Raw genomic sequence first — 27348 nt, forward strand, 5'->3', positions numbered from 1 at the left:
AATAAGGAGGCAAACTTGCTGCAGGCGCATTATAATTCCATTCATTCCATAATTAAATCCATTCCCGTTTTAACCCTTTCTGGGAGGGGAGGGGGGGGGGGGGCGGAGACAAAACAATAAGCAAAGAGATGCTGGGAGTGACCTTGCAATGAGCCCCCACACACAAACCCATAACTCAGACTGATACAGCCCAAGAAAGGTTCAAAAAAAGAGAAGAGGCTATTGAGGAAGGGGATGCATATCAGTGGTGATAGGGGCTCAAGGTCTTCATTTATTTATTGTCTTTCAATACACACACACACACACACACACAAATGCATGCAGTTACACATTAACACACACACACACACACACACAAACACACACACACCTGCATGAAAGCACAAATAAGCAGGTTTTTGTAATTACACTGGGTATGTAATCTAATCATAACAGTCATTCAGTAGTGGTCCAAGTATGCATTTCAAAAGCTAATTGAATGCGTCTAAGCCAACCTTTTTGGCCAAGTATCTTTTTGAGGTTAGTGTAAACAAAACAATCTATTTAATATCACAAAGTTTTCTATGAGGAAAAAATAGTCATTAATATTGTTAACATGTGTCACTCTATCAATGTATGTTTCTGTGTCCTTGACTTAAAAAACTAAAAGTTAAGTATTGTTTTTACTCCATGTATGTTTAAGTGCGTACGATGTAGGTCATGGTGAGCTGCTTGTAAAATGATCTCATAAAAATAATAGTTCCACCATAGTTCAATTCTACAGCCAAGACTGCACACAGATGCAAACATGATGCAAAAAAACCTGTTCTCTTTCTTGAATTCTCCTGTCCACCTTTAAATATCAACATACATTGTTAATGCACTAAATGGCTATTTACGTGTGGTCTGAGTGTGCTCAGGAGTAGTGGCCAGTGTGGCGGTGCCTGGTGGGGGCCCGTAGCCGTGAGAGTTGAGTTGGCCTGGTCTTCCCGTCTCTGGGCCACAGCAGATGGGGTCAGGGCAGGGAGCTGTGGCCCCAGACAGCCAGCAACTTGATTACACACAAACTAGCAGCACCAGGAAGCCCCCTGGTATTCCCCTGAGGAACCTGGGGGACTAGCACATTAGCAAAGCAGTCTTTAGAGAACGGAGGAGCACAGAGACACAGAGAGAGAGAGAGAGAGAGAGAGAGAGAGAGAGAGAGAGAGAGAGAGAGAGAGGGAGATTAAATTATGATTCAGCAGATGACAATCTGGGGGTTCAAATTGTCGTTCGTCTTTTTCTTATGCTAATGAGGTCTCCCTCCCTCTTCTCCTTCTCCTTTCTCTCACCCCTTCCTGTGATTTAAGCTTTGGATCCGTGCTTGCCTGTGTGTGTGTGTGTGAGTGTGTGTGTGTGTGTGTGTGTCTGTGTGTGTCTGTGTGTGTGCAAGTATGTGTGTATATGTGTTAGTAGAGGTTGCTTTGCACATTGCCTATAATTAAGAGAACAGTATATCAGGGTGTATTTGTGTGTGTGTGTGTGTGAGAGAGAGTTTGTTTTTTCAAAGCAAACAGAAATAAATAATTCGGAGCTAAGAGCTCTGAAGTGCTCCCACTGCCCCCCCCCCCCCCCTCCATCCCCTCATCATGGGCCGTTTGTATTAATTAGACACAAGTTATTTGATTTCTGTCGAGCAATCAATTTGCATCTTGTTCCATAAGCCACGTGGGGTCAGAGGATGGCTTTGCCCATCTTCTTCTTAATCCCTACGTCTTAACATCTACTCTCTAAGAATGGCACTGGCCGTTGCTGGTGTATTTGCACAAATGCGTGACAAAGAGACTGGTACTGGCCTATTGGTTTAAAAGTGCCTTCCCATGTGCTTTGAAATGTTGTAATCAGTTGGATGTATTTAATATGAAGGAGTTGAGCTGAAATAACTGACATCTTCGTATTTGTTATTTCTCAGAGGATGACTTGCACACTCACATCCTGAGGCAGAGGTCTTGTGGACTCACTGACCGGGGTGGATCGGGTGGACCTGACAACATATCCTGTAAATCGTCCTGCAAAATACAAAGAGAGGTCAGTTCTTTAGTTCAGTTCTTCAGTAAATGGTCTGTCATTTGAAACACTGAACTTCTACAATATGTAAGATGTTACGCTGAACTTTCACATAATCTCACAGAAGCACACCCGTAGTCATAATGTAACACCCTTTAGACAGCGATTGTAACTGAGTGACAGGAGCAGGTAGCACTAAGGTGAGACAGAGCCAGTCCAGTCAGCTGAGGCAGAACGGATCCTCTGGTGACTGGCTGCCGGATCAAGGCGCAGGTACGTCTGACCGCTGGATGACCAGCACTGCTGGTGATTAGATGAAGCCCAGCCGCCTCATTGGCTCTGGATCTGGCCATGGCTGAAGCCAAGGTCCAGGGACACAGCTCTAATAGTAGCTCAAGGTAGTGAGTCTCTGAGGAGGAGAGAAAGACTAATGAAAAAAGGGGAAATCTTTTCTTTTTGTTGGCACTTAGTTTTTACACAGAAAAATAAATCATAATGGTTATGCTTGTCTTGACCGTTACAGGGACTGTTACCAGTAGTGTTTGAAAGGTTTTGAGCTCAGTAGCCAATCAAATGACACACCTGTGTTCCATCTTCCTTAGGCAGCGTGTATGCACACACACCAAATGGACCGTTAGTGAACTGCAAAGGACCTATTTGTGGACTCTACCTTTAAGTGACTTACACACATAGGGGGGTTTATGACCACAGTGGACTGCATTCTGACCAGGGTACTGTAATCACTGCTCTTCATACTGCAATTTATGATTTCCTGACAGGCACAGGAAATGCCAGTGGGTAGACTAATAGTGTTCAAAAGGATTAGGTTTCAAAAATAATTGTTTTATAACCTTTTAGAACCTTTCACAATTTCTCTCATAGTGTAGCTGAAGCTTGCATGCTCACACAACAGTGAGAGATCACAGTTATATCATTCCATGCAAATATGGAAAAATGAGTTTACACATTCAGGCTTGTCTATGAAAGGATCTGTGAATGGATTATTCAGTTGTTTCATTTAATCTTTAATACATGCTATGGTATAATATTAGTGTTACACTGTTCCTTTTAAATGCATTGAAAAATAGATAGTAGTGTGTACTGTATATTCATGGGGATTGTAAATTAACATAAAACAAGACAATGTGATCAAAACAAAACAGTTCCCACATTTAATGGGTCTTTCAAGAGGTGTTAGCCAATGAGCAAACATGGATGTGTGTCTGTGTGTGTGTGTGTGTGTGTGTGTGCGTGTGTGCGTGCGTGTGTGTGTGTGTGTGTGTGTGTGTGTGTGTGTGTGTGTGTGTGTGTGTGTGTGTGTGTGTGTGTGTGTTTGTGTTAGCCTACGTGCACATGTGTGTATGTATGTGTGCATGCAAGTGTGTCCATGTGTATTTGTGAGTATACGTGTGTGCATATGTGTCGGCGCATCTGCGTGCACATCAGCGTATGGCCGGAGCGCTGCACAGCAAGTGAAAATAGAGCAGTGTAATGAACTAATCAGGTACATTAGTTTTTACAGAATGTAATCTATAGTGGTGGGGAGTTGTTTGTCTCAATAGGGCCCCGGTAATCAAAAGTAATGAACCTATTACGCGCAGGACCTCTGAGAGACTGGCGTGGCATTAGGAGTGGGCCACATAAAAAGGTTTATTAAAGGAAATTAAGGTCCATCACTGCCACACCTGCTCCCCCCCATTATAAATGTATGACAGGTCAGTAGCTTCAATCACAACAGCGCGCCAGCGAGAGAAGTCAGGTTTCCCATTACTGCGGGGAGAAAGTAACGCCGTTGCCAGTGACTCAGTGCTCCCCACCGCCCCGGTGACCACTATACACAGCCATCAGCCCGGAATAATTACATTTAATAGGTTTTATTTGGGATCGGCAAGGCGACGGCGCCACTATCAGAGGGGAGAGTGGCCGGGCATTAACAACTCTTTTTGTCTAAACATGCACGGTGTGGCGGCTGTCTCTTTCCACACCTTTCGTGGTGATGTTTTTCCAGCGTGTTATTATGTTTTTTGGCACCTCGGAGAAATGTATTTATTTTGGTATTTAGATGAGTCTGGGGGGATGGTGACATTACGGTGGCGTGGCTGCTGTTTGTTTAGAATGGGGCTGTTGTTCCCTCTCAGATTCTGCCTGTTGCTAACATGTTTGCTCTCCAAACAACAGTCAGCCACAACACAGAGACCTCTACTGAATCCCCAGCTATTGTGTTCCACTTACAAGCATGTCTCTGATTGGGTAGTTGAAAATGAATTAAAAAAAAGTTCACATTTAAATTACAAGTAATTTAATTTAAGAAGCAAATAACACTGATTCATATTGTGAAATAGTCCAGATATGTTTGAAATTTGTTTGATGTTTGAAATACCTATCTTGGAAATAAAAGTTTGTCAAACCACCCAATCTACAGAAGTCTTTGAGATGTGCAGCCCTCCCCAACAGTACAGTACAGCTAGGTGCTCAATAGGCAGGGGATTAATCTTTTATAAATTCATTCAGTTATTAGATGCATTTGTGTACTCTGATTTAAGGAGACAAACATTAACTAGCTGACCCTATGAAGTAGCATGACATTCAACTATCACCCAAATCAAACTGGTGCGCTTGTTTGAACCATTTAATGAGCTGTATGACTTGCACTTCAAAACTTCTGGATCGATGCAGCATTTATGAGGCAGACAGACAGTCCCTCCTTCCCTAATTTGCACCACGGAGCCCTGTGATCGATCAGTCTTTACGTGGAGCCACAGTGATGGCAGTCCACTCTGTCTGTCCGTCAGTCTGGCTCTTCGCTCAGCTCCGCTCTTTATTATTTTGCAGATGGACGCTGAAGGCGAGGAGAACCAAACCCAAGTATGCGGTGGCAGCGGGGGTAAGTAGCACATGGTGCTCGACACTCTGTACCCACACCAACACGCCCCTACCTCCTACTCCACGTCCCATTCACGCTCATCCACGCCACTCAGCTCAATTCAGCTGAAGTATCAGTTCAACAGTTTCATATCAGAACTGTCTGCTTTAATATTTCATCTTTTCAACGTGAAGAGCGGGCCTGCCAGCAAAGCCAATGCATTATTCAAAGGGGAATCACTTCATTAAATTGCAATATTGGCTCAAATGAGTTAAGGAGTGCGTCTGTGCCCGGTGCTTGCTCGATCTGAGGTGGCATATCGTTATTTAAGTGCTCGGAGTCTTGTAGGGATTAGTTGTTCCGCTATACGTACGTGCCATTCAAACAATTCCTTGGCATGCTCTTGCAGGGGAGGGGAGGGGAGGGTTGGACTTGGGGAAGAAAGTCTCAGTGAGTTAGTCTGGAGTTCTCTACAGAGCTCTGTCAATGTTTGCAGTGATCCCCCCCCCCCCCCCCATCAGCTGCTGTTTTTTTACTGTGTTTGATTCTAGTTAGGCACTGGGGGACTTGGATTAGACAGGAACAGAAACGCCATTTATCTTTTCTCGCCATTCAAACCACAAAACCTGAAGCTGAACACACATGCCAGGGAAACTGGCAGTTCTGAACCTCCGTCTGTGAGTCTGCTTATAAATGGTGAATAAACGATAGCGTATAAGCAGTGTGTTCATTCTTCTCACCCTCGTCAGTGTGTTTCTCGCACTGGCCTGCGTCCCTGTGGGTGCTTATTGTAAACGCCTCCTATCTCAGCTTCAGTTCATTTCCTGTTAAAATGGACCTCAGTTGTGACACATTGGGAAGAAAAATAGTTAAAAATGCTGAATTGTTGGCAATGGTCTTGCTCTCTCTCTATCTCTCTCTATCTCTTTCTGTGTGTTTGTGTGTATGTGTGTGTGTTCTTCCAAAGACTTCCTGAGTAAACACTCAAGATCTTTCTATTGTGCCCCAAGGCAGTTATCTCTTCAGCTATCACAAACTAATTTTCAACTATCAAAAGCTAATCTTCAGCTACATGATCTCATGATCCTACATTGTCTGTGTGTCAGTGTTGGTGTGCACATGTGTGTGTGTGTGTGTGTGTGTGTGTGTGTGTGTGTGTGTGTGTGTGTGTGTGTTTGTTTTCATCAGCCGACTTCTGTGTAACCTGCGCAGTTGTCTGGCAGGGTCAATAAGCTGATGTTTTGACTTCAGATGCTGGGCGGCTGATAGTGGGTGGGCAGCTGTGTCTGTGGTCCAGCGCAGTGGAAATGTAAACACACACATTTACCCCTCTCTCCTGTCCCTCTGTTTGCAGTTCTGACTGACTGCGTTGCTGAGGTGCCCAGGTAAGCCAGAGTTCAACAGCCTTATCACGTCCGTACTGGCACCGGTGCCATGCTGACTTTCTTTCACCTGTCCTGTTTTTTATTCTTTCATCAAATGCATGAATGGGTAGCTGTTGGGTGGTTTAACATACAACTTACAGCAGTATTTTGCATAGTCCTCTTTGTAGTTCTTTGCTTTGCTTATGTCCCTAGGGACCATTTACTGTATCACAGATCCTCCATGTCCTTGAATACGTACCACATGGTCTTATTTCAATTCCAAATGTGTGGAGCATAATAACTACAGTGTAATTACCGTGATCACATATTGTATTTGGTGTTTTTACACGTCCCTTTATGGTGAGTTAGTGCCCACTGGGTATTTTTATGTTCTGATGGAAATAACAACTAACGGTCAGGAGATTTCAGGCCTGGGAATGAAGCAGCTAGGGTGTCTGCGTGGGAGCCTTTTTAGACAGGGCTGTGGCCATACTTTGGGCTGTATTGTGTAGGGATGGTCAGAACAGTGTCCAGTCCGCCTGTGTTTTTATGTGCATTGTGAGCCGGGGGGGGGGGGGGTCTGTCTCCCTTGTGGTGGTGACTGTGACTCGATCATAATGGACTCCTGACCAACACCTCCCTGCCTGTGGTCACTGCAGCGCCGGCGTGCTGGCTGCCAGGAAGAGGAGCGCGCTCGATGGGGTCCTGGGGGCCCCCGTCAACAAGCGCAAGTCGCTTCTGATGAGGCCGCGTCATTACAGCCCCAGCCCCAGCCCCGGCCCCGGCCAAGCCAGCGACAGAGACGAGGACGGAGAGAGGGACGAGGATGAAGAAGGCGCAGAGCTGGCAGCCGCACGGGACAAAGCCGAGCTGAGGAACACTGACACTCCAGCAGGTAGACAGATGTCCTGTTGTTTTGTCTGTTTTGATGAACAATTGACGCTGAATTTTAAACTGCCATCTGTTGCATTCATATTTCCTCTCCTCTGCCACCCAACTCCCTCCCCCTCCCTTTCTCCTTCCTTCCACACCCCCCCCCCCCCTTCTCTCCCTCCCTCGCTGTCATTAATTTCCACTGTGTCTGGGGCTGGGGAGTAAAAGACTACACTGCTGGGGCCACATGAGTAGACTGTCACATCCACAGACCAAAGTTTTTTGACGGCTGATCTGCCATGATATTTTTGGCACAGCAAATCTCTCTCTTGTCTGTGTGCCTGTACATGTGTGTGTGTGTGTGTGTGTGTGTTTCTGTGTGTGTGTGTGTGTGTGTGTGTTTGTGTATGTGTGTGTGTGTGTGTTGCATTGAGACCAAAGTGAGTATTCAGATTAAATGATGATGTTGTTTCCCCTTTCTTTTTTCTGTATTTAGCTCTGAGTAAAAGAAAATATACTGTATTATTCAATCAAAGCGTGGAACAAGTCACCAAAATTTATTGTCATGCTTCTCACTCCTGCTGAGTACACAGCTCAAACAGTCTTTTTTAGGAGCTTGCATAATTGCTCGCATAATGTCACTAATAGAAAAGAGGGTAACACTGTGATTGTGTGCTTCCTTTGACAAAGGAGACAGCGCACTCAACACACCCAAACCTTTTTTTGACAACAGTCGCACAAAAATAATCAAAGTTGCTGTTTTATTTTATAGAAGTGGACCTTTAGCAAAACAAAACATTGCGTTTTTTCTAATGAATCAATTATGAACATTTTGGCAACAATGTGCATGGTTTATGTGCGTATTTCCCTGGCCTCTATAATCTGTACTTATTTGGTGTATTTTTAACGATGTAACTAAGCAACAAACGTAATTGTCCCCTTCGAAAGCCTTTGTTAGGCCATCTAACACAGTCCAAATATACATAATTAGGCATAATGTCTACAGCCCATTATTGGACACATGTGGGTTGTTAAATGGACCAACAGAATAGCTCAATGAATCGAGTAGATTTACGGGAAATGGAATTTATTTGTTTCCAGGGTTCATATTACATGACAATTATTTAACCCTTTTGCAATATTTTCACTAGGCATCAATATAATTCTTCCAAACTTTATTCATGGCAGGTATGTCCTCATCTAAGAGAATGTGTACACAAAACATTTTATAGACTCTATAGGAAAATCCATTTAACACCACAGTGATGTATGTCCTGTGTGTTGACAGCCACATTAAGAAGTTGGCTCTGATCAGTCATCTGTGGCAAAGGTTTGGTGCATGTCGGGGTGGCATAATACACAGCAGTAGTGAGGAATGGAAGAATAGGGATGAGGGGCTGCAGTCAATATCTGCATTTCACAGCGAAAGGGAGAGGGGTTGTGGCAGGCGGCGGTGGAGGTGGGGGTGGTGGGGGTTGGAGCTGGGGGGAAGCCTCCCATTTGGTGGCACCGTACTGCATGTGACTCTAGCCAAGCTTCTGGTCTGCAGACTCGCTCTCCGGTAATGGCTATTCTGGAGTACAAACTGTTCACCTGTTCCAACACGCAAATTACAGGCGGGATCCAAGTGTTTCTCTCCCTCTCTTCCTCTCTCTCTTTCTCTTTCTCTCTCTCTCTCCCTCTCTTTCTCTCTATCTCTTTTTCTCTCTGCTTCCATGTCCCCCCCCCTCTTTTGGTCAGGGCTGTGCATCCATCTGGATGGCAGTGAAGTCCTCTGTTAATTGTAACTAAGCATAACTGGCGAACTTTTCATCTCAGTGTTGGACAGCCTTGCTTTTTGACGCCTCTGTTAAGATTCAAATGTTCTAGTGACACACAGAGTATCAGGGAGGAGCGGCCATATCTCACCACACAGCAACACAATCTGCCTGCTTTGCATGGAGATTTCTACTCGATGTGTATTCATTTTTTTAAGTCACTTGGGCAAATCCCAAGCTTTGTGAAAAATCAGAGGAGACTGTTTTTTTTTTTGTGTCAAAGTGTAAAATGTTTCTGTGTCTGCATGTGTCTTGAACAACAGAGTCTACCACTGAGTTATTCAATTTAATATTGTTCCTATACACACTTAAAACACATAATAATAATACATAAATGCACATCACATAAAGATCTGATAGGGCCTCAGCAATTACAGGGACGTGACACAGCTCCAATAATCACTTCTAATCACGCTATATATTCCTCATCTTCGTCAAGAAAAATGAGATGAACTCCATGACCTGGCATGGGTAGATTATGTGTCCTTTGTCTCTGATCCATTGGATGTGGCCTGTACTGGTACTGTAGTGCTGTGGCCTCCATCAGGGCAACACCTCCCGGTTCCCATGTGCGTGGCTGCGTGCGGTGTGTGTCGGCGGGCGGAGGCGGTGAGCAGCTGGTCCCACACCTGTGATGAGGGATGACGTGGGGGGGGGGGGGGGGGTCCTGGGGCCGTGGTTGGCCAGCAGAGACTCCCACACAGTGTGCAGGAGGGCCTGTCTCATCCTCTACATGTTGGAGATTTGGAAAAAATAAACAAATAAACATCTTAAGGAATTTGTCATTTGTCAACTGACAGTTGAAGGTTTCGGTTGTCTTATGAAAAGCCACAGAGGCTTGTTTGCCATCAACTGTATAGCACAAAGCGCTGTCCCATCCTATATTTGTAAATCCTACTATCTGTTTTTGGCAGAAGTGTGGCAGACAGGGTGATCCATTGAGCATTTATGTTGCTTTTTGGGGGGGATTAAGCGTGGTACCACACACTCTGCAGACTAGTGCCTATCTGTTAATGCCTGTTTTCTTCTTAAGAGCACTTTAACACACAACACAACATTTTTGATCCCCAATGATTCCCAAAATATCTAATCAACCTATCACACTGCCCAGCTCTGCCCGGGTCTATTTCTGATGCGGGCTGTGACGTCAGATCATCTAAGAGGATAGATCTATCGCCTACTTATGATTTAGTTGGACTGAAAAACCCCTTATGGCCTAAGAGCCTTATACACAAGTAAGTTTCAGTGGTTTTGCAGATAAAAAGAGATTTTAAATCAATCCAGATGATAGCTTCCCTTTGTTAATCATTGACTCTGACTTAATATAATCAGCCATGTTTCAATTCTAAAGTATCATTTAAAGGGGATTTGGGTGCTTAAGAGGTCCTAGCTGTCTGACCCAGTAATGAAGACTTATTCTGGCCACTGTATAAAGCATATCTCTTGTTTTAAAGTGCTAATTTTTTTTCAAGTTGTTTCAAGGCTACTTTTATGATGAATGTGATGATTTCAATCAATTAACAGTAGCCTAAGCTATAAAAAGCTATTCATCTGGTTTAGACATAATATTTCTTTGAATTTATAAATGCCTTTTATTCATGTTCTATTGATTTCCCCAATTTTGTTTCTACAGTGGAAGAGTTATCATTTTTTGTGATCATTGTCCAAACATCAAAGGCTGCCTTACAGGTCAGGGCTTGCCTGTCAGAGATATTCAATTTTGTGCAACTTCCACATGTAGCATGCTGTTTACATCATTGGACATATTTGTGTTGTCCCTCGGAACAGTTTTCAATCTCTCTTTGTTCCGTCCAACATGCAACCTTAATGTTTATCTTCCTATCAATCCACAGGAACATAAAAGGGTTCATAATCCAAAGCTTTTTTTATGCACAGAATGATGAGTGTGGATTAGGCAGCGCTCTGCTTTCTTGTAACAATTTTGTTTCCCATTTCGAAGGTTTTTTTCCCATTTCTCCTCTTTGTTTATGTCTTTAACATGAAAATGATGTCCACACAAATGAGTATCCAGGATGACCAGAAGTTGAAATCACAGTGCCTTAAAGTCTTTGTCTCTTTTCACTTTTCATCTCGCTCGAACACTTCTTTCCCATTAGAAAACTCATGTCCAACGCCACGACTGCTGTTTCCTCTGTTCTAATCCGCTGATTTAAAATCTGTGTCAAGTTGTAGGTTTGGATTTGCAAATTTTATGCAGAAGAAAACAACAATGTTCGTCTCTGGTTTCCATGTAGTTCTTGCACCCCCACCCCTCTCATTTTATAATCTTTACATACTTGGAATGCAATTTGAAGAAAAATGGTTGTTGAGGAATTAGTGTAGTAGTTACATTTGCTGCTGCATATCTTAGTGTTTTTTTCATCTAAGATAAAGAGTGACTACTGAAAATGTGTAGTTTATCACTTGCATCTAAATTCCTGTTGTTGATGCTTGAATGATTTTTGTTTTATTTGTGTTTATTAATATGGAATACAGAGTTGTGATGTTTGCAATGTACAAGCTGTTTTATTTATTTAGACTGGGGTTGTAAAATGAGATCTCTTTTTTATTTTCAGAGGAGAATGGAGTGCTTGACCCTGCTCTGCACAGTGAGAGAAACACACACGCCCAGGACTCGCTCCACTGGTCTGACGCCCTGAGCGAGGGATCGCCTCTACCGCAAAGCCTGATCCCCGAGATGATCGACGAGGAAGAGGAGGATGAAGAGGAGGAGGAAGAGGGTGAGGAGGGAGGCCTACATAAGGAGAACCACGCGGACGAGAGCTTGCGGGAGATGGACATGGCCTACCGTCTGGCACGGCACCGCGACCTGGAGCATCTGGAGCGTCTGGAGCTGGACAACGGTGAGTGGCTGCAGGCCCCCTCGCCTGCCTCCGCTGGTGGCCAGCTCAACGGCGTCCACCTCCACCTCAGCCCTGCCAAGCCCGCCGACGAACCCCTGGCCAGGAGGGTGCGTCTGGGCGCCGAGCTGCACGCGGAGGATGCCCTCCTGGGCTACATGGGCCGGCCCGGCAGCGGCCTGCTGGTAGCAGACGACTTCGCCTTCACCCGGGAGCCCAGCGAGGACAGCGAGGACGAGCTGCACCACCACCACCACCACCACAACCATCACCACCACAACCAGCAGCAGCAGCAGCAGCAGCAGGCCCGCCTGGAGCCCAGCTGGGGCCCCGGGCTGGCGGTGCGGCCCGTGAGCCTGGACCGGGCGCGGCTCAACCTGAGCCTCCTGGAGCAGGCCATGCTGCTGCAGTCGGAGCAGCGGCAGGCCCTGCAGCACGCCTACAAGGACATGGACCGCTTCCTGCTGGAGCAGATGAACGGCGAGCGCCGGCACCAGAGGATGCTGGAGATGAGCGTCGCCCGCGCCGCCTTCCACGGATGTAAAGGTGCGGCCCCTCTGCCCTACTGTCGAGCCCACACCATATGGCCGCTAGAGCAGTCTCTGTGACTGAGCATTAAGAAATACATGCCCTAAGTGAAGCTGTAGCCTTAACCCAACTGGTTCCACTTCAGAGGACTGTGAATATCATGTCCTCCACTGTTGCCTCGCTGAATTGCACATTTAACATAACATTTAATTCAGATTGATATTGATTTATTTTGGCCATCAAGGCAAACCGTGCGTGTATGAACCCAATCAGTGCCACGCACAAATTAGCCTGTGATTACTGTGCCATGAAATCTCACAGTGCACACACCCTGGAGTTGCGAGGACAGTCACAAGCGGTCTAATGTTAAATGCTTTTAATGTTCATGCCAGGAGGAAGCACACTACCTGCCATCTGACAATATCCTGCCTCCCACTCTTTCCCTCTTTCTCTCTCTCTCTCTCTCTCTCTCTCACTCCCTCTTTCTCTCTCTCCCCCTCCCACTCTCTCTCTCCCTTTTTCTCTCTCTCTCCCCCCTCTCTCTCTCTCTCTCCCTCTTTTTCTCTCTCTCTCACTCTCTCGCTCTCTCTCTCCCTCTCTCTCTCTCTCTCTCCCTCTTTCTCTCTCTCCCCCTCCCACTCTCTCTCTCCCTCTTTCTCTCTCCCTCTCCCCCCCCCTCTCTCTCCCTCTTTCTCTCTCTCTCTCACTCTCTCGCTCTCTCTCTCCCTCTTTCTCTCTCACTCTCTCTCTCTTTCTCTCACTCTACTGTATCTCATAGCTAATTTGAAGCTGTTTCATCTCTTTTCTAGAACACTCACACCTGACCTTCAGTATGTTAGAATCACCAATAAAGGGACAGCGATGTCGAGATTGTTACAGGGCCATATTGTGCGAGGAAGGGTTCCTTTACGTAAAGCTGGAGAGATCAAATCCTCTTTAGTACTAAAACATTTGGCAACAAGTGGCGTAATACATAACTGCTCTGGAAATGAAAAAATAACCAAATCTTCTGATGGAAATGTCCAGGCTTGCCATATTGGAATCATGCAGATATTTAACCATGACCATAAGTCTTAAATCCCCCTAAAGTACCTCTCATGTTTCCTAGTGATTCTTCAAATGACTGCTGTTAAATGTGTAATCCCTAGTGTAATCTTTCTGTGACTGAGCATTAAGAAATGCATGCCCTCAGTGAAACTGTAGCCTTAACTAATGTAACAGATTACTATAAGCATTTTGAGCAGTAGGGAGAGCAAGAGAGAGGGAGAGAGAGAGAGAGAGAGAGAGAGAGATAGAGGGAGAGAGAGAGAGAGAGAGAGAGAGAGAGAGAGAGAGAGAGAGAGAGAGAGAGAGAGAGAGAGAGCAAAGTGTGACCAGGGATTATTAATGTATATCTCAATCTATCTGTGTTTTGAAGCCAGGCCAGTTGTTAATGTCAGCGTTGGGCTATTTCCTTGAAAAATGGCAATTTATAACAGCCAATTTATAGCTACATTGTTCTGTTTGATTTTACAATACCATTAAACATTAGCTATAACATTTGATATTCTCCAAACACACTTAATTTATCAATCATTTAAGCCATTTTGTGGTATTCTAAGATCTCTCTACTGTGCATGGATGGAATTGTGTCAGGAAATATGCAATAACTTCCCCTGTTCTGATGTTGATGCAGACTCCCTGCGTCCAGATAAAAAGGATGTGAAGTGCCCCACTCCTGGCTGTGATGGCACTGGTCACGTAACAGGACTGTACCCCCATCACAGGAGCTTGTCAGGGTGTCCCCACAAAGTCCGAGTCCCCCCAGAAAGTGAGTATCTCATGCACTGTGGCTGTTATCATGAAATATTACTGTGTCATTGTTTCATTCAAACCCAGGATGAACACATTAGCTACTGAAATGTGACCTAGTTTATAGAACTACATGGAATTAGGGTGAAAGTGACAAGGGAATACTAGAGAAACAAATCATTATGTCAAGGCAGGGCCTTGGTTAGGTTTCCTTAACACATACTGTATACTGTACCTTGATAAAGTTTTTGACTATTATATGCATGTTTCCCGAGCTATCTCTTAAGAGTCTTATAGTATACCTTAATAGATTATTGACATCAATAAAAAATATACAAGTCAAAATGTAATAGATTTCCAAATATGACGCTTGTAGGAAACAAGTTACTTATAAATACATATTTTAAAATGGCTAATTAATTTACACTATATATTTTTTTATTTTCATTAAGCACAACAGAAACGCAAAATATAGGTACATCTTCTACATCTTGCCACTAACATGATATTTTTAGCCTACTGTATAAACTGTTTTTTATGTATATAAATTTAGGTATATAGATAGCTGAAGAGTGTTCCATACCAAACTTATGAATGTAGCTATAAATATTTCAGGAACATGTCAAAACTTTAAGGTAGAGCTCAAGGTATAACTTAGTGATGTAGTATTAAGAAGGGTTCAGGAAATGAGGCTCTGATGTTTTGAGAACATTAAAATGCATGCATAATTTCCATAAATGGATGCCCACGTTTATTTGTAATTAGGTGAACATCTAATTAATAATGAGCAATCATGGTGCCTTAAATGGCTACTTTGGCCACCTAATCTGCAGCTGCATTATGTTTGGGTGCTTAAGACACATGACACACTTTAAGAACTTTCTTAATGCCGAGAGAGAAGTGACAGTTAGCTGTGAGTAAAATGGAAATATGTTTTATGAACTTTGAGTCATCACACAGCTAAGTAGAACTATCTAGCACAAAGAGGAGTTGTTGGCCATTTTTTTCACCATTTAAATGCAGCATAACAAACACTTACCACTTAACAGAAAAGCAACAAAAGGAACAAAAAATTGTAATTAACTTTTCTCAATATGAAAGCGTGTACTTTCAGACCAGAGGCTGTATTTACTAATCAAAGACTTGGCAGATGCCAGCATGTGGAAACAAATAGCTGGACATGTCAGACAAGCTAATTGAAAATTGTGTACAAAATGAAAAGTTACTGGATACTTAAAAAAACTCTAAATTGAACTTCAATCATATGTTTGTGTTTTTTTTTTAGAAGAGAAGAACATTATGTTATGAAGAATGAAGTCAGTTATATTTAAAAAAAAAAAAAAAAACTGCCAGACATGCCTTGAAGAAGAAGAAAGTTAACATAACCATGGAAACTCTTAAAAGCTAGAGGCTCTCTTCATGCACATCATTTCTCTCTTGTAAACTGTAGAAGGACCAACCTAAATAGCACAACCATACAACAGCATTTTTATCATTGTAACACTGATTCACACTAATCATATATGTTACTCACAAAACTTTTCTGCGATAGAGCCGATAGAGCCAGTTTATTTCAAATGGCACACCAATTTGATCATTACAGATAGCACAGTAACATCCCCAGAGGATTAAACAAGACAATTGAGACTGCAGGCCACCACACATATGAGAAGACCAGACATGTTTTACACATGTCTATTGCACTCTAGTCGTTGATATTTAGACAATGTTTCTTGTTGTTATTAGAAAGGCTCTATATTTATTTGTGTATAACAAAAAGAGTAGTTTAACAGCTTACACAATGTTCACAACACCATGAATGTGAACGTGCACATCATGTTTGTTTCAAACACACCCACGGTGAACTGTGAACTGTGTAAAGTTGGTCTGGGGTTACCTGACTCATCTGATGACAACTCTCCTGTCCACAGTCCTGGCCATGCACGAAAATGTCCTCAAGTGCCCGACCCCTGGCTGCACGGGAAGAGGTCACGTCAACAGCAACCGTAGCACACACCGGAGGTGGGTCTTTTCAGATAACTGGACACAGTATATATTGTAACTGAAATGGAAGCAAGACTAGCAACATCAAAAGGCTATTATTGATACAGTATAATAATACGTCAGGTGGGTCATAACAAAATAGTAGTTAGTTGCTGTTAAAATGTAAGGGTAGAAAAAAGTTTACGTAAAAAAGTAAGAAGTGATTTGTAAAAAAAAAATTTCTGTGCCTTTTAAAATAGCATCACCAACCTGAAATTTATATTGTATTTGATAAGGTATTTGCCTATTATACAGTATTTGTGTAGGAAACTGACTGGGGTGTGTATTTGATATGGTTGTGTTTGGCTGAAAAGGATGCCATCTTGTGTCTGCTCCTAGTCTTTCAGGGTGCCCCATAGCTGCTGCAGGGAAGATCTCCAAACCACAAGAGGACATGAACAAGTCTAGGCAGCCGCCTGATCGCTTGTCCAGGTAATGTTACAAATGGTGAAACCCTTGTTGAAACTAATATATCACAGCATCTGAATCCTGTAGAAATATTGTGTCTGGATGACTTTTATAGCAACTATAAATGTGTGTGTGTGTGTGTGTGTGTGTGTGTGTTTAGCTGTTTATCTAGACCTTCAGGCATGATGAAGAAATTCGACTTCAGCCAGTTCAGTAGCTACAGGCTGTCTCATCCCGTGGCTGCCTTGCAAGCAAACATCTCCAAGGACATGGACAAGTACAGCAAGATCCGTTTTGATCACGCCAGCTTCGACGCACAGGTCTTCGGCAAGCAACCACAGTTGGCGCCTAACCAGGATCAAGAAATCTCTCACTTCTCTGAATGTGAGTTTCACACCTTTCACAAGACGCACACACGCCCATGGGCTCAGGCAGAACAAATCTGTCACCTGATAGAACAACAGCAGGTCAACCTGCAGCGAAACGCTTCCGTCAGAGATGCTGTTTAATATACACTAAATGAGACAATTACCAAGCTTTTCATGTTGCTTAAGGGGCAGAATGTGTTTAATAGGGGGGACTGGATGAGGCTTGTCACTTTTCCTCTGTAATGATGTCATTGTGAGATAATGACACAATGACTGTCACCATGTGCTGCATTTTTAATTTCCATTGAATATTAAATGTGTTACATTTGTAACACAGAAATGTCACCTGATCGCCTCATCATCATAAATTATCGGCTCTTTTTTACCATGACAGTGTTATGCAATCACTGTGGCTGAGCCTCTGTGTCATTTGTGCCTAGAATTTATTAGAGAGCACATGTACTGGTGTCAGTCAATCATGCCATATGCTGTAGTGTACGTCATTAGGACTTTAATGTCCCAATACTGATGCATCAGCTATTAAACACCACACTAGAATTTGATTAATTTGAATGCTTTGCTATGGAAGAGATTTTTCCCCTTATTTCTATGAAATGAATTTCGATTCATGTTGCCATGAAACTTCCCTGTATTCATTTCAGCTTACGCTTTGGCTAGGTTTTTGGCCGATGTTAGACCTGATAGATGTGTGCCTGTGTTTGTTTTTCCAGCGCCATCACAGTACCCCCTTTTCCTGGGCCTGGGAGGTCATCTGATGATCCCCGGCGGTGGGCAGAGTCCAGTTCACTCCAAAACGGAGAGCGACGGTCTCCAGGCCTCCGCCAACGCTGCTGCTGCTGCTGCCACCGCCACCGCCGCCATCCTCAACCTCAGCACCCGCTACCGTGACAAGATGGAGGTCCTCTCCGGCCAGCCGTTGGCACCGGCCACAAAGGTAATCAAATTAGGCCACTTGGAAAAGGTAGTTAATGTGGTCAATACTGGAGCAACTCTGATTTGTGTATGAAAAAGAAGGAGGGTTTTTTGGGGGGCGGTGGGGGGGTGGACATCAAAAGACACTTTTTGGCACTGACAACTGTGTGGCTCTGGTGGCAGAAAAAACAAGAGCCCACCCCACCCCTGCCACACCACCACCACCACCTCCAGTAAAGCTTTAATGTACACAAAGGAAAAATTTGTGTAATCACATCAAAAGCGAGTGAGAGAAATACAATCAGCCTTGTCCCCTTTTCTCAATTACAATTAGATTCCTTTTTGTAAAACATAGCGGTCATGCATCTGATTTGGACTTTCTATGGAGACACAGAGACACATGCAAAGCAAAATTATTTTTTTTTAATCTACAAGGCATGTGTGTCTCCTTTGTGGCAGACAGCAGAAGATGTTTTGCATGGTTGTATATTATCCAGGATAAGCTTGGTGCGATCCGCTCCAGCCGGCAATCTCTATCATATGGACTATGAGGGTCATTCGGCTGGATTAAACCAATCAGAAAGAGAGGCTCATTAGCTGAAATCTTTCATTCACATGAAAAAATGGAAATCTCCCCCCACTATTTTACATTAGCTGGTGGGAGAGTTCTCAACTTGGCCTCTTGCACACCATTTCTAAAGTATGTGTACACACAGAAAAGGCCTGGCCTCTTTAGCCAGCGCCTGCTGAAAGTTTCCCTTTAAAGGGATTTCCCCCATTTTAAGTACAGCTCTCTCTCAAAGCACTTAAACCTAATTCACTCCCGAGCTGCTCCCTGAACAGAACGGTGGTTATCTTTTAAAGTACAGGGAGGCTCTTTAAACAGGCATGGCTTACAGTATAATGGACATCTGGAGGGAGTCAGAAGTCAGTAAATGTCCCAAGTTAAGTAAGTATGAAGAGATTTGACGTTGAAACTCCCACACGCTCAGCGAGTGCGCTTGAATGCCAGCACTGGGGCTGAGCATGTGGGCTGGGACCAGGTACCGTACAAACTGTCAGCATGAATAAAACAGTGTTAGTAGATTTGTCATCTGTGCCTGGCCTGCATTTGAATATGAAGTGTTATAGTGGTGTTTTCTATGCCAGAGTAACTGTAAGCAAATTTTCTTGAGAGACGAGACTACAAATGATTCTACTTGGAATCTAACCCTAAATGCAAAATTGGTTTTACATTTTGAGAGCTGTGAGTGTATTTGGTTTTTAATGTGAACTGTTTTTGAGATTAGTCAAATGTTGCCATACAGTTTGTCAGAGGCTGAAAATAAACAGGCGTAGTCCGAGATTTTTTGGCCCTCTCACAGATTAATTAATCTGAAAGCGCCCCTTTTGTGATTCTAATAATGGTATGAAAAATGCTCGCATATGTGCAGAATAATTGGTGTTACTCTGAGACCGTTCTCTTAATGAGGTAAAAGTTTTAGTGGGTGCCATAAGCCACATCCACACTTACCGCCACGGTGCCTAATGAGTGACACATCTGTCACTGAAGGAAAAACTTGCTGCATTAAGCCGCGTGGCCACATTAGGCTTTTTAATTTTTATTTTAATGGTGATGACCTAAAACCCTCACCCCCAGCTGCCATCTTGCCTGTGTGTCCTAGAAAACAGATGACACAGCTGTCACCGTAAAAAAAAAAAAAAAACTATACGCCAGTGATCTGTCTGGGAGAATTATGCCCTAGCAGGACACTTTACATTGTCTCCTTTTCTCCTCATAATCAGCGCTCATCTGATGGGTTTAAACCACTCCACATATGTACTATACGCGCTTATGATTTGCTGTTGCATGTAATCCTACCGCTCATATATTTTGTGTGAAATAACTGGATGTATAGATAGGTTTAAAGATATGCAGTTATTTTTAATTCAGATTTTTTTTCTAATTCAAACAGAATGCTATAACGTGAGAGGCCACTCTTTGATTATTACAGTGTTGATTAAGGCATACAGTGCATGTTTGGATTACATTGGTTAAAGTAAATTGGAAATGCAAACAGCAGTAAACAGCTAGTTAACAGCTAGTAACAGTTTTGACACTCTTGGCCAAGGCCTGAGTTTTAGACAAAGGGCTCACTGCTATTCTGCTTTAACCACCTGTCCATTCTCTTCACGGATAGCCATGTTTGGTTCTTCACTGCAAAAACAACCAACCAGTGTAGATGCGCCCACAGACACTGTTGAGGCATATCGTCTCATTGATGTCAGTGAAAGCTGTCGGTCTCACACCGCTCTTGGCTCCGTTTCAGGACATGCACATAGAGGTGGATGAAAACGGCACTCTGGACCTGAGCATGAAGACCAAAAGGGAGAAGATGAAGGACCAGACATCACTGCCGCCACCTCCGCCTCCTCCGCCCGCGCCTCCCACCATGTCGCTGGGCGAAGGCCTGCCCACGCCGGTCACCTCCATGGCCAAAGCCAGCGGCCTCCACATCCCCTCGGCTTTCTACCAGGCACTGTGCGAGCAGGAGGGCTGGGACGCGCCGCTGAACTTCAGCAAGCCCCACATGCAGCTGGAGAGGGAGGTAAGGATGCACAGGGGGTGCTGGGAAAGCTCGGTGCCTTAGGGCCTGTTGCGCACTAGTCTCAAGTAGCTCTCTCCCGCTGCTGTGGAGTAAACAGTGCCATCAGCGGCGTCCATTTTCCTGGAAAAGAACAGCCAGTTCTTGGAAAGCCACATATGTCTGTTACCTACAGTGTCTGACAATGCTGAATTATTGCGCTTTGTTCCCTGTGAAATATCTTTTTTTATTTCCCTCAGGATCAGGGTGCGTTTTTTTTTTTTTTTTTTTTAAAGAGACGTTCATGTTGTTGTCAGTACCAGATGTAGGATGACACATGAGGAGTGTGTCAAATGTTAAACACACTCTGTGAAAAAGGAGAAACTATCTGTGTCTGTCTTTATGTGATAGGGTGTCTTTCATCTGTGAGATAAGGCTGTTTTGAGTGGTCTGCAATCACAGATGTCACGGCTCTTCTGTGTAAAATCAAATCTTCCCAATCTATTGTCTAGAAAATCAGACGCTTGTCTCCTTTGTACATCTGGTGCGTTCACAGATCCTTTTCTTACAGGGGACAAAAAGTAAATCCAAAGGTTTAACACCATTGTTGTCCATCATAAATAGTTTTAGGGATTAAAGACCTTTTAAATGGATGTGAATGTGTTTTTTTTTCCTAATCACGACCGTCTAGTCTTGTCCTGCTGTGGCATGCGATAATGCTGTTGCTATGTCCTGAATATCCACTGTAAGATGTTTATTTTCAGTTTCTTTCTCTTAAAAAACAGGACCAGCATGACAAGAGTTCAATAGATGACAAGGCGTATGCAGGAGACCCTTGCTTGATGAGTCCTAAAGCAAAGATGCTTTCAAGAGAAGCAAAGAAGGAACTGATGAGGTATTTAGTTAATCTCTCCATGGACATGTATGAAAGTTCAGTACATGAAGGACACTTCAATTTAGTCTGCACTGCCTCATAGTCACAGTCCATAGTGTATCTTGTTTTTCTTCCAAGGTAATGAAATGTGACTAAATATTACCATACAACAATACAGTATAATTTATGCATATTTCATGCATATTCTAATACTATCCCCATCCCCAGCCCAGAGAGATTATTCCCAAATATAATGTTCATTTGCAGATATGATATTGTTTACTATATAATGTAATCAATACAAAATGCTACTTTGCAGTTGTCCAACACCTGGTTGTGATGGCAGTGGTCATGTGACAGGAAATTATGCTTCCCATCGAAGGTAATCACATCACCTTCTAATCTATTTACCATAAGTCTAATGAACGTCATGGAGAAATGATTTCTGGGATTCAGAAGACAATACTTCACATGCTAGCAAAAGGCAAATCCCTTACTGAAATTCTGACTGTGCAACCTTGAGTAAAAAAAGTATCAATTTGACCATTTGACTTTTAGAAACAGTGGTTGTCTATTAGTGATAAATGACTTATTTAAAGGGGCAGTGCAGTGTGTTAGGTGACATTTGTTAGGTATTTATTGCACCTGCATCACTCTCTGTATAGATTATTGATGATGGCTCTTTATCTTTGATTGCCCTTTTATGGTTACCTACATATCATGCACAGATAATACCCAATTAATAATGATAACTTACATTACCTGCAGACTAAGTCACTCTACTTTCAGATCGTCTACAGAGTAGATCAGGATTAGATGAGGGATTGGATGTACTTCACTGTTTGTGGGCTTTTATGGGCTAGTTGTTGTGCGGACAGGGAGCTGTGTAAATTTGATGCTATTTTCTGCAGTGTATCCGGGTGTCCACTGGCAGACAAGACCCTGAAGTCGCTGATGGCTGCCAACGCTCAGGAACTAAAGTAATTACCTAGTCATCCCAGTCAGTGAAATACCCTCATGTTTCACACATGGCTCAAAGCTGGGAACAGACAGCTCCACATTGATTGCTGAATGTTTGTCTCATACAGAATTTGCATATTTTTGAAGTCGGACTTGTTGCGAGGTGTTCTTGCCAGTGCTAAAACCAGTGCTTTATTGTTGTCCTTGCAGGTGCCCAACACCTGGTTGTGATGGATCTGGCCACGTGACTGGGAACTATGCCTCCCACCGCAGGTAAACACAGCTTCGAAGCACGGCAAACAAAGCACACTTACGTCAGATCACACTGCTGAGTGGAATCGTTTCCTGCCCTGGAAAAAATGACTGATTAGGAGGATGAACTCACTATGTTTCTTCTGCTTTCAGCCTGTCAGGGTGTCCTCGAGCAAGAAAGGGAACTTTGAAGCTGACACCAAACAAGGATGAAAAGGATGAGCAGGAAATTAAGTATGACATTTATTTTTACCCATGATCATTTTAAGTTTGCATAGTACTTGTCATCGCTCATCTATCAGCTACTCAATCTAAGAAAAGAATGGAACAGTGACTTCAGTTGGCACTAACCCTCTCCAGAGAAACAGTGATTTAATATAGATATTCTGCCTTAGGCTATATGGAATAATGTCTATGCCCTTTCAGCCAATGGCATGGCCCTTTGACTGTCATTGAAGGAAAGATGATTGAATATCATTTAATGTATTTGGCCTTGCCTCCCAGGAACTGTATTCCTGAAACTACATAAATAAATAAACAAATATTAATATAATTGATTGCAGCTTAAATCCAAAGTCAGCCATGCAAATATCCTTTCACTTTTACATCTGGGGGTAGTATTATCTTTTTTTCCTTTTTAATTACTAATGCAATGTCAAGAGCTTAGGAATTAGACTAGTGCAGGTCTCATCCACATTAAAGGAGAAGAGAGACAGACTACCCTGCCCCCCTTAACCCCTCCCCACCCCGCATCCCAGTGCATCTGTAGCATTGCTAGATTACTGTAAATTGGTGGCCATATGGCATGTTTCTATTGTCTCAGAGATGCATGGCTACCTGTGTTCAATGGATGGGAGAGCGCAGTGTTAGGGACTTGTTTTGTCCTCTTGTTGATGCTGCTCTATTAAGCAGAAAAGTGCTAAAATACCCCCCCCCCCCCCCCCCCATACCCCCATCCATCCATCCATCCATCCACCCCATACCCCATCGGCCATGCTATTTGTAACAACTCTGGCAACCTTTCACACTTTCCAAAGAGGGGCTATTCAGGAAAAGGGTGATGACCTCAAAAACACACGTAGCCTTTTTCTTTTTTCATTCCTTTTGTTTTGTATCGGACACATACGTATGACAATTATGTGCAATTTATGTCATCCCATTACTGACCTGTAAAATAGCGAATTGCAAAATAAATTACCCAACTCTTACCAGTGTTTTAGCCACACACAGTGACTTGTGTGTGTGATTTCATAGCACTGCTGCTGCATCTAAACCATACTCATTGTTATCATTAAGCTTTTACTTGATATGATGTTTGTGTGTGAGTTTAAGGGTACAATTATTTTAACATTGTTTTTTTTTTTTTTGCTGTTGTTTAAATACACTTTTAATCAGCATTTGACTGGATTAATCAAGTTAATGGGTCTGACAAATCTTCTGGCAGAATAAGTACAGGGATGTTTGTGGACATGTCCATGACTTACTCAACATGCAACATTTTGGTTTGAACAAAGCCAATTTTTTAGACTGAGTATGTACTGTCTAAGTATCAACTAATACTATGGGAATTTTGAAATAAAGGAGTAAAGAAAATGAAAACATATCTCAAAGCTAAAAGTGATATAAAATGACACGTTAAAAAAATATTTTAACCTCACCATCCAATCAGCAATTCACCACATATCACTAATAATCTTGCACTATATTAAAACACATTTTTATTTATTAATATTTGAATAACATCTGGCAATTACATTTCAAAAAGCTCTTAGTTTACAAATAAATACACATTTGTTGGTCCAAAACAAAAAAGGTTATCTTATCATTATAAAAAAACATTCTAAGACATAATCTCATGTAATGATCATGTCCTTGTGCCAGTTGAAATGAAATAGCTTGTGTTTCCAAGAGCTTTGCCAGAAGGAATGTGGAAATACTGGCTTTGATTTTCTCATGTAATTGTGTCTCCAATTGCAACAGGGCTTCATGTTATGATATTCCCATACACTTGAGGCTCTTGAGCAACTGCATGTGTGTGTGTGTGTGTGTGTGTGTGTGTGTGTGTATGTGTGTGTGCACATGTGTTTGTGCATAACTGAACAGTATAACTCAAAAGGTATTGACCCTGCATCTCTGTCCTTTTTAGATGCCCAGTGGAGGGGTGTGACGGTCAGGGTCACGTGTCGGGGAAGTACACATCCCACCGGAGCGCAGGAAGCTGTCCCATAGCTGCAAAGAGACAGAAGGAGTGCTCCATGAATGGGTCACCTTTCTCCTGGAAGGTGTCCAAACAGGAGCTGCCACACTGCCCACTCCCAGGCTGCAACGGACTGGGTCACGCCAACAACGTCTTCATCACCCACAGGAGGTGGGGTAGCGTCACCGTGACCTATGATTGCTATAGAAGTATGATGAAAGTACCTATAAAGAACCTATAAAGATATGGCTGATTGATTAATCGATTGATTGAATGATTGATATAAGACATAGCTGTTTACTGTACATAGTTTAGAATTGTATTAAACAATGAAACATTTGAACAGCTGAATAGGAGGATGAATTGATCACTCGATGAATGCATGACTGGATAAATGGAACTGATCACAGGCTGATTGTGTCCAGTTTGTGTTCTCTCTCCAGCCTGTCGGGTTGTCCACTGAATGCACAGAGTTTAAAGAAGAAGCTGGCGGGGGACGAAATGATGACCATTAAAGTGAAGGCAAGCAGTGGTAAGCATCATTTAGGGGTGTTATCTACCGGGTTTGGCCAAATACATTGACAATGTACCTCTAAATCATTAAAACACTTCAATATCAGGGATAACACACCACATTAATGTACAAGAATACAGTACCAGGAATAAGACAAATTGTATAAAACTTCTACTTGATAGCCTATTGCTAATCTGATATTTAAGAGGGATAGCTATTGGTTTATACACCTATAGATGTGTATATTTCCATACATACTCATCTTAACATGAGGAACAGTATACTTATACATACATACATACATACATACATACATACATACATACATACATACATACGGTATACATCACATTATAACTACAACAGATACCAAACAGAAAATGAAACCCCACATTTTTGTTGGGCCTTGTTGATGGAACTTCAAACTCCTCATCAACCTTCAGTCTTTACACTTTCATGACTAGCTAAACAAGCTAAAAATGAAATTAACTTATGAATTTAGCTGACTTCAAGTGCAACTGAAGCCAGCCATGTTATAGGTTGATCTGTGATTCAGGCGTTTCTTCATACATAACAGTGTAAATTGGATTGGCCTCCAATTTCCACCTAATCTTTCCTTACAAAACAGTATCATTCTGCCTTCATTTTTACCCTCTCTTCAATTCCCCTGTTATGTTGCCATGATAAATATAATTTTTTAAAAATGTAGTCATTTAATAGTCAAGGAATAGTCTTTATAATATTAACAATTTCTCACAGTGTCTGATCCAAAACATATAGTGATATGTAAGTTCTGCCTCAGGCACATCTTACTACCTGTATAGCTAATCCACTCAAATGTGTAAGACCTTGATAAAACATGCTCCCTTGACATCGCCCATAGATGTGAGGAGCATCGATGGCTGGCGAGAGTGTAAAATCATAGTGACAATACTCCACAGCCCTGTTTCAACAGCATTGTCTTGTGTCCCCGCTCTCCGCTGAACAGGTATTGAAAATAATGAGGACATGCAGCACTTGGATAATGAGATTAAGGAACTGAATGAATCCAACCTGAAAATAGAAGCTGACATGATGCAGCTGCAGACTCAAGTAAGCACTCTCACAGTTTGCTTGGAAATAGACAGAATTCACCAATGACAAGTGATATAGGATCTCGAGATTCAAAGATTCATATGTTATTGATTAAGAGAAACATACCACACAATTATCACCTAGGGGTAATATCATACCAGTTTTACCAGTTTTAATCACTCTGATTGTAAAAAATATATTATGACATATCAGACATAATTTAGTATAACGTTGAGAAACGTTGTATTTTATATCATGATAATTAAAGATAGATTGAAGTTCTGTAAGAAAGTTCTACAAATTTACTCTTTGGCCTTTATATATATGAAAGCTATGATGTTTACATGCTTTTGATACACTCTTTTCTCACTAATATCAGATATCATCAATGGAATGTAACCTAAAGACAATTGAAGAAGAAAACAAGATGATTGAGCAGCATAATGATGGCCTATTGAAGGAATTAGCTCGTCTAAGTCAGGCACTTATTAACAGCCTAACAGACATACAGCTACCACAAATGGTAAGATACACTAAAAGTTGCCTTTCTGTCTATGTTTATGCATGAATATTTAATGTTGCCTCGCAGTATGTTGTATTGAAACCAGCTCACAATATTCCTCACATGCAATACATTTCTGCACTATACATTTAGTTATGCATCAACAGTGTGACTACCATAATCTAATCATTCAGTGGTTAATTTGATTTATTTCACTTCAGAATTGAAATAAAAAATAAACTATATGTGCCTTTTTGAGGCCAGATCACTTGGTAGTTTTGTCTTCTGAGTTCTGTTTGCCTTTATGACTCATTGTGAGGTTAGGTTAGGAATTAGGAGGTAAAGCCAGAACAGAATCTCATGTCCTGATGTAAATATGTCCTTTTCTCTTGGCAGGGTCCTATCAACGAGCAGAATTTCGAAGCCTACGTGAACACACTGATGGATATGTATAACAACTCAGAGCATGACTACTCCCCTGAGTGCAAGGCCCTTTTGGATAACATCAGACAGGCCATTAAAGGTATCCATGTGTAG

The 27348-nt window shown here is 42.5% G+C and overlaps 1 protein-coding gene across 1 annotated transcript; it reads left to right on the top strand.

Moving 5' to 3' along the window:
- Positions 1-1969: 1969 nt before the first annotated feature.
- st18 (ST18 C2H2C-type zinc finger transcription factor) lies at positions 1970-27348 on the top strand. Its single transcript, XM_076293307.1, has 21 exons — positions 1970-2046; positions 4858-4900; positions 6243-6273; positions 6912-7147; positions 11519-12349; positions 14007-14141; positions 16054-16144; positions 16505-16597; positions 16746-16957; positions 17673-17896; positions 20184-20462; positions 21224-21333; positions 21632-21694; positions 22224-22292; positions 22483-22545; positions 22678-22758; positions 24671-24892; positions 25165-25253; positions 26224-26327; positions 26689-26832; positions 27208-27348. The coding sequence occupies exons 2-21, from the start codon at positions 4858-4860 to the stop codon at positions 27346-27348; spliced, it is 3261 nt and encodes a 1086-aa protein (XP_076149422.1). The 5' UTR covers positions 1970-2046.

The sequence above is a fragment of the Alosa pseudoharengus genome, unplaced genomic scaffold (assembly GCF_046254945.1).
Source record: "Alosa pseudoharengus isolate Yale_2024_CS ecotype anadromous, Long Island Sound unplaced genomic scaffold, YU_APseudo_1.1 YU_APseudo_1.1_scf_2, whole genome shotgun sequence".
Lineage (NCBI taxonomy): Eukaryota > Metazoa > Chordata > Actinopteri > Clupeiformes > Clupeidae > Alosa > Alosa pseudoharengus.

Excerpts from the sequence above, each read along its gene's own strand:
- st18 (XM_076293307.1), top strand. The coding sequence starts at position 4,858 with ATGGACGCTGAAGGCGAGGAGAACCAAACCCAAGTATGCGGTG. Across the intron at positions 17,897-20,183 it reads CGTTGGCACCGGCCACAAAG|GACATGCACATAGAGGTGGA; the intron begins GTAATCAAATTA and ends GCTCCGTTTCAG. Across the intron at positions 26,328-26,688 it reads TGATGCAGCTGCAGACTCAA|ATATCATCAATGGAATGTAA; the intron begins GTAAGCACTCTC and ends CACTAATATCAG.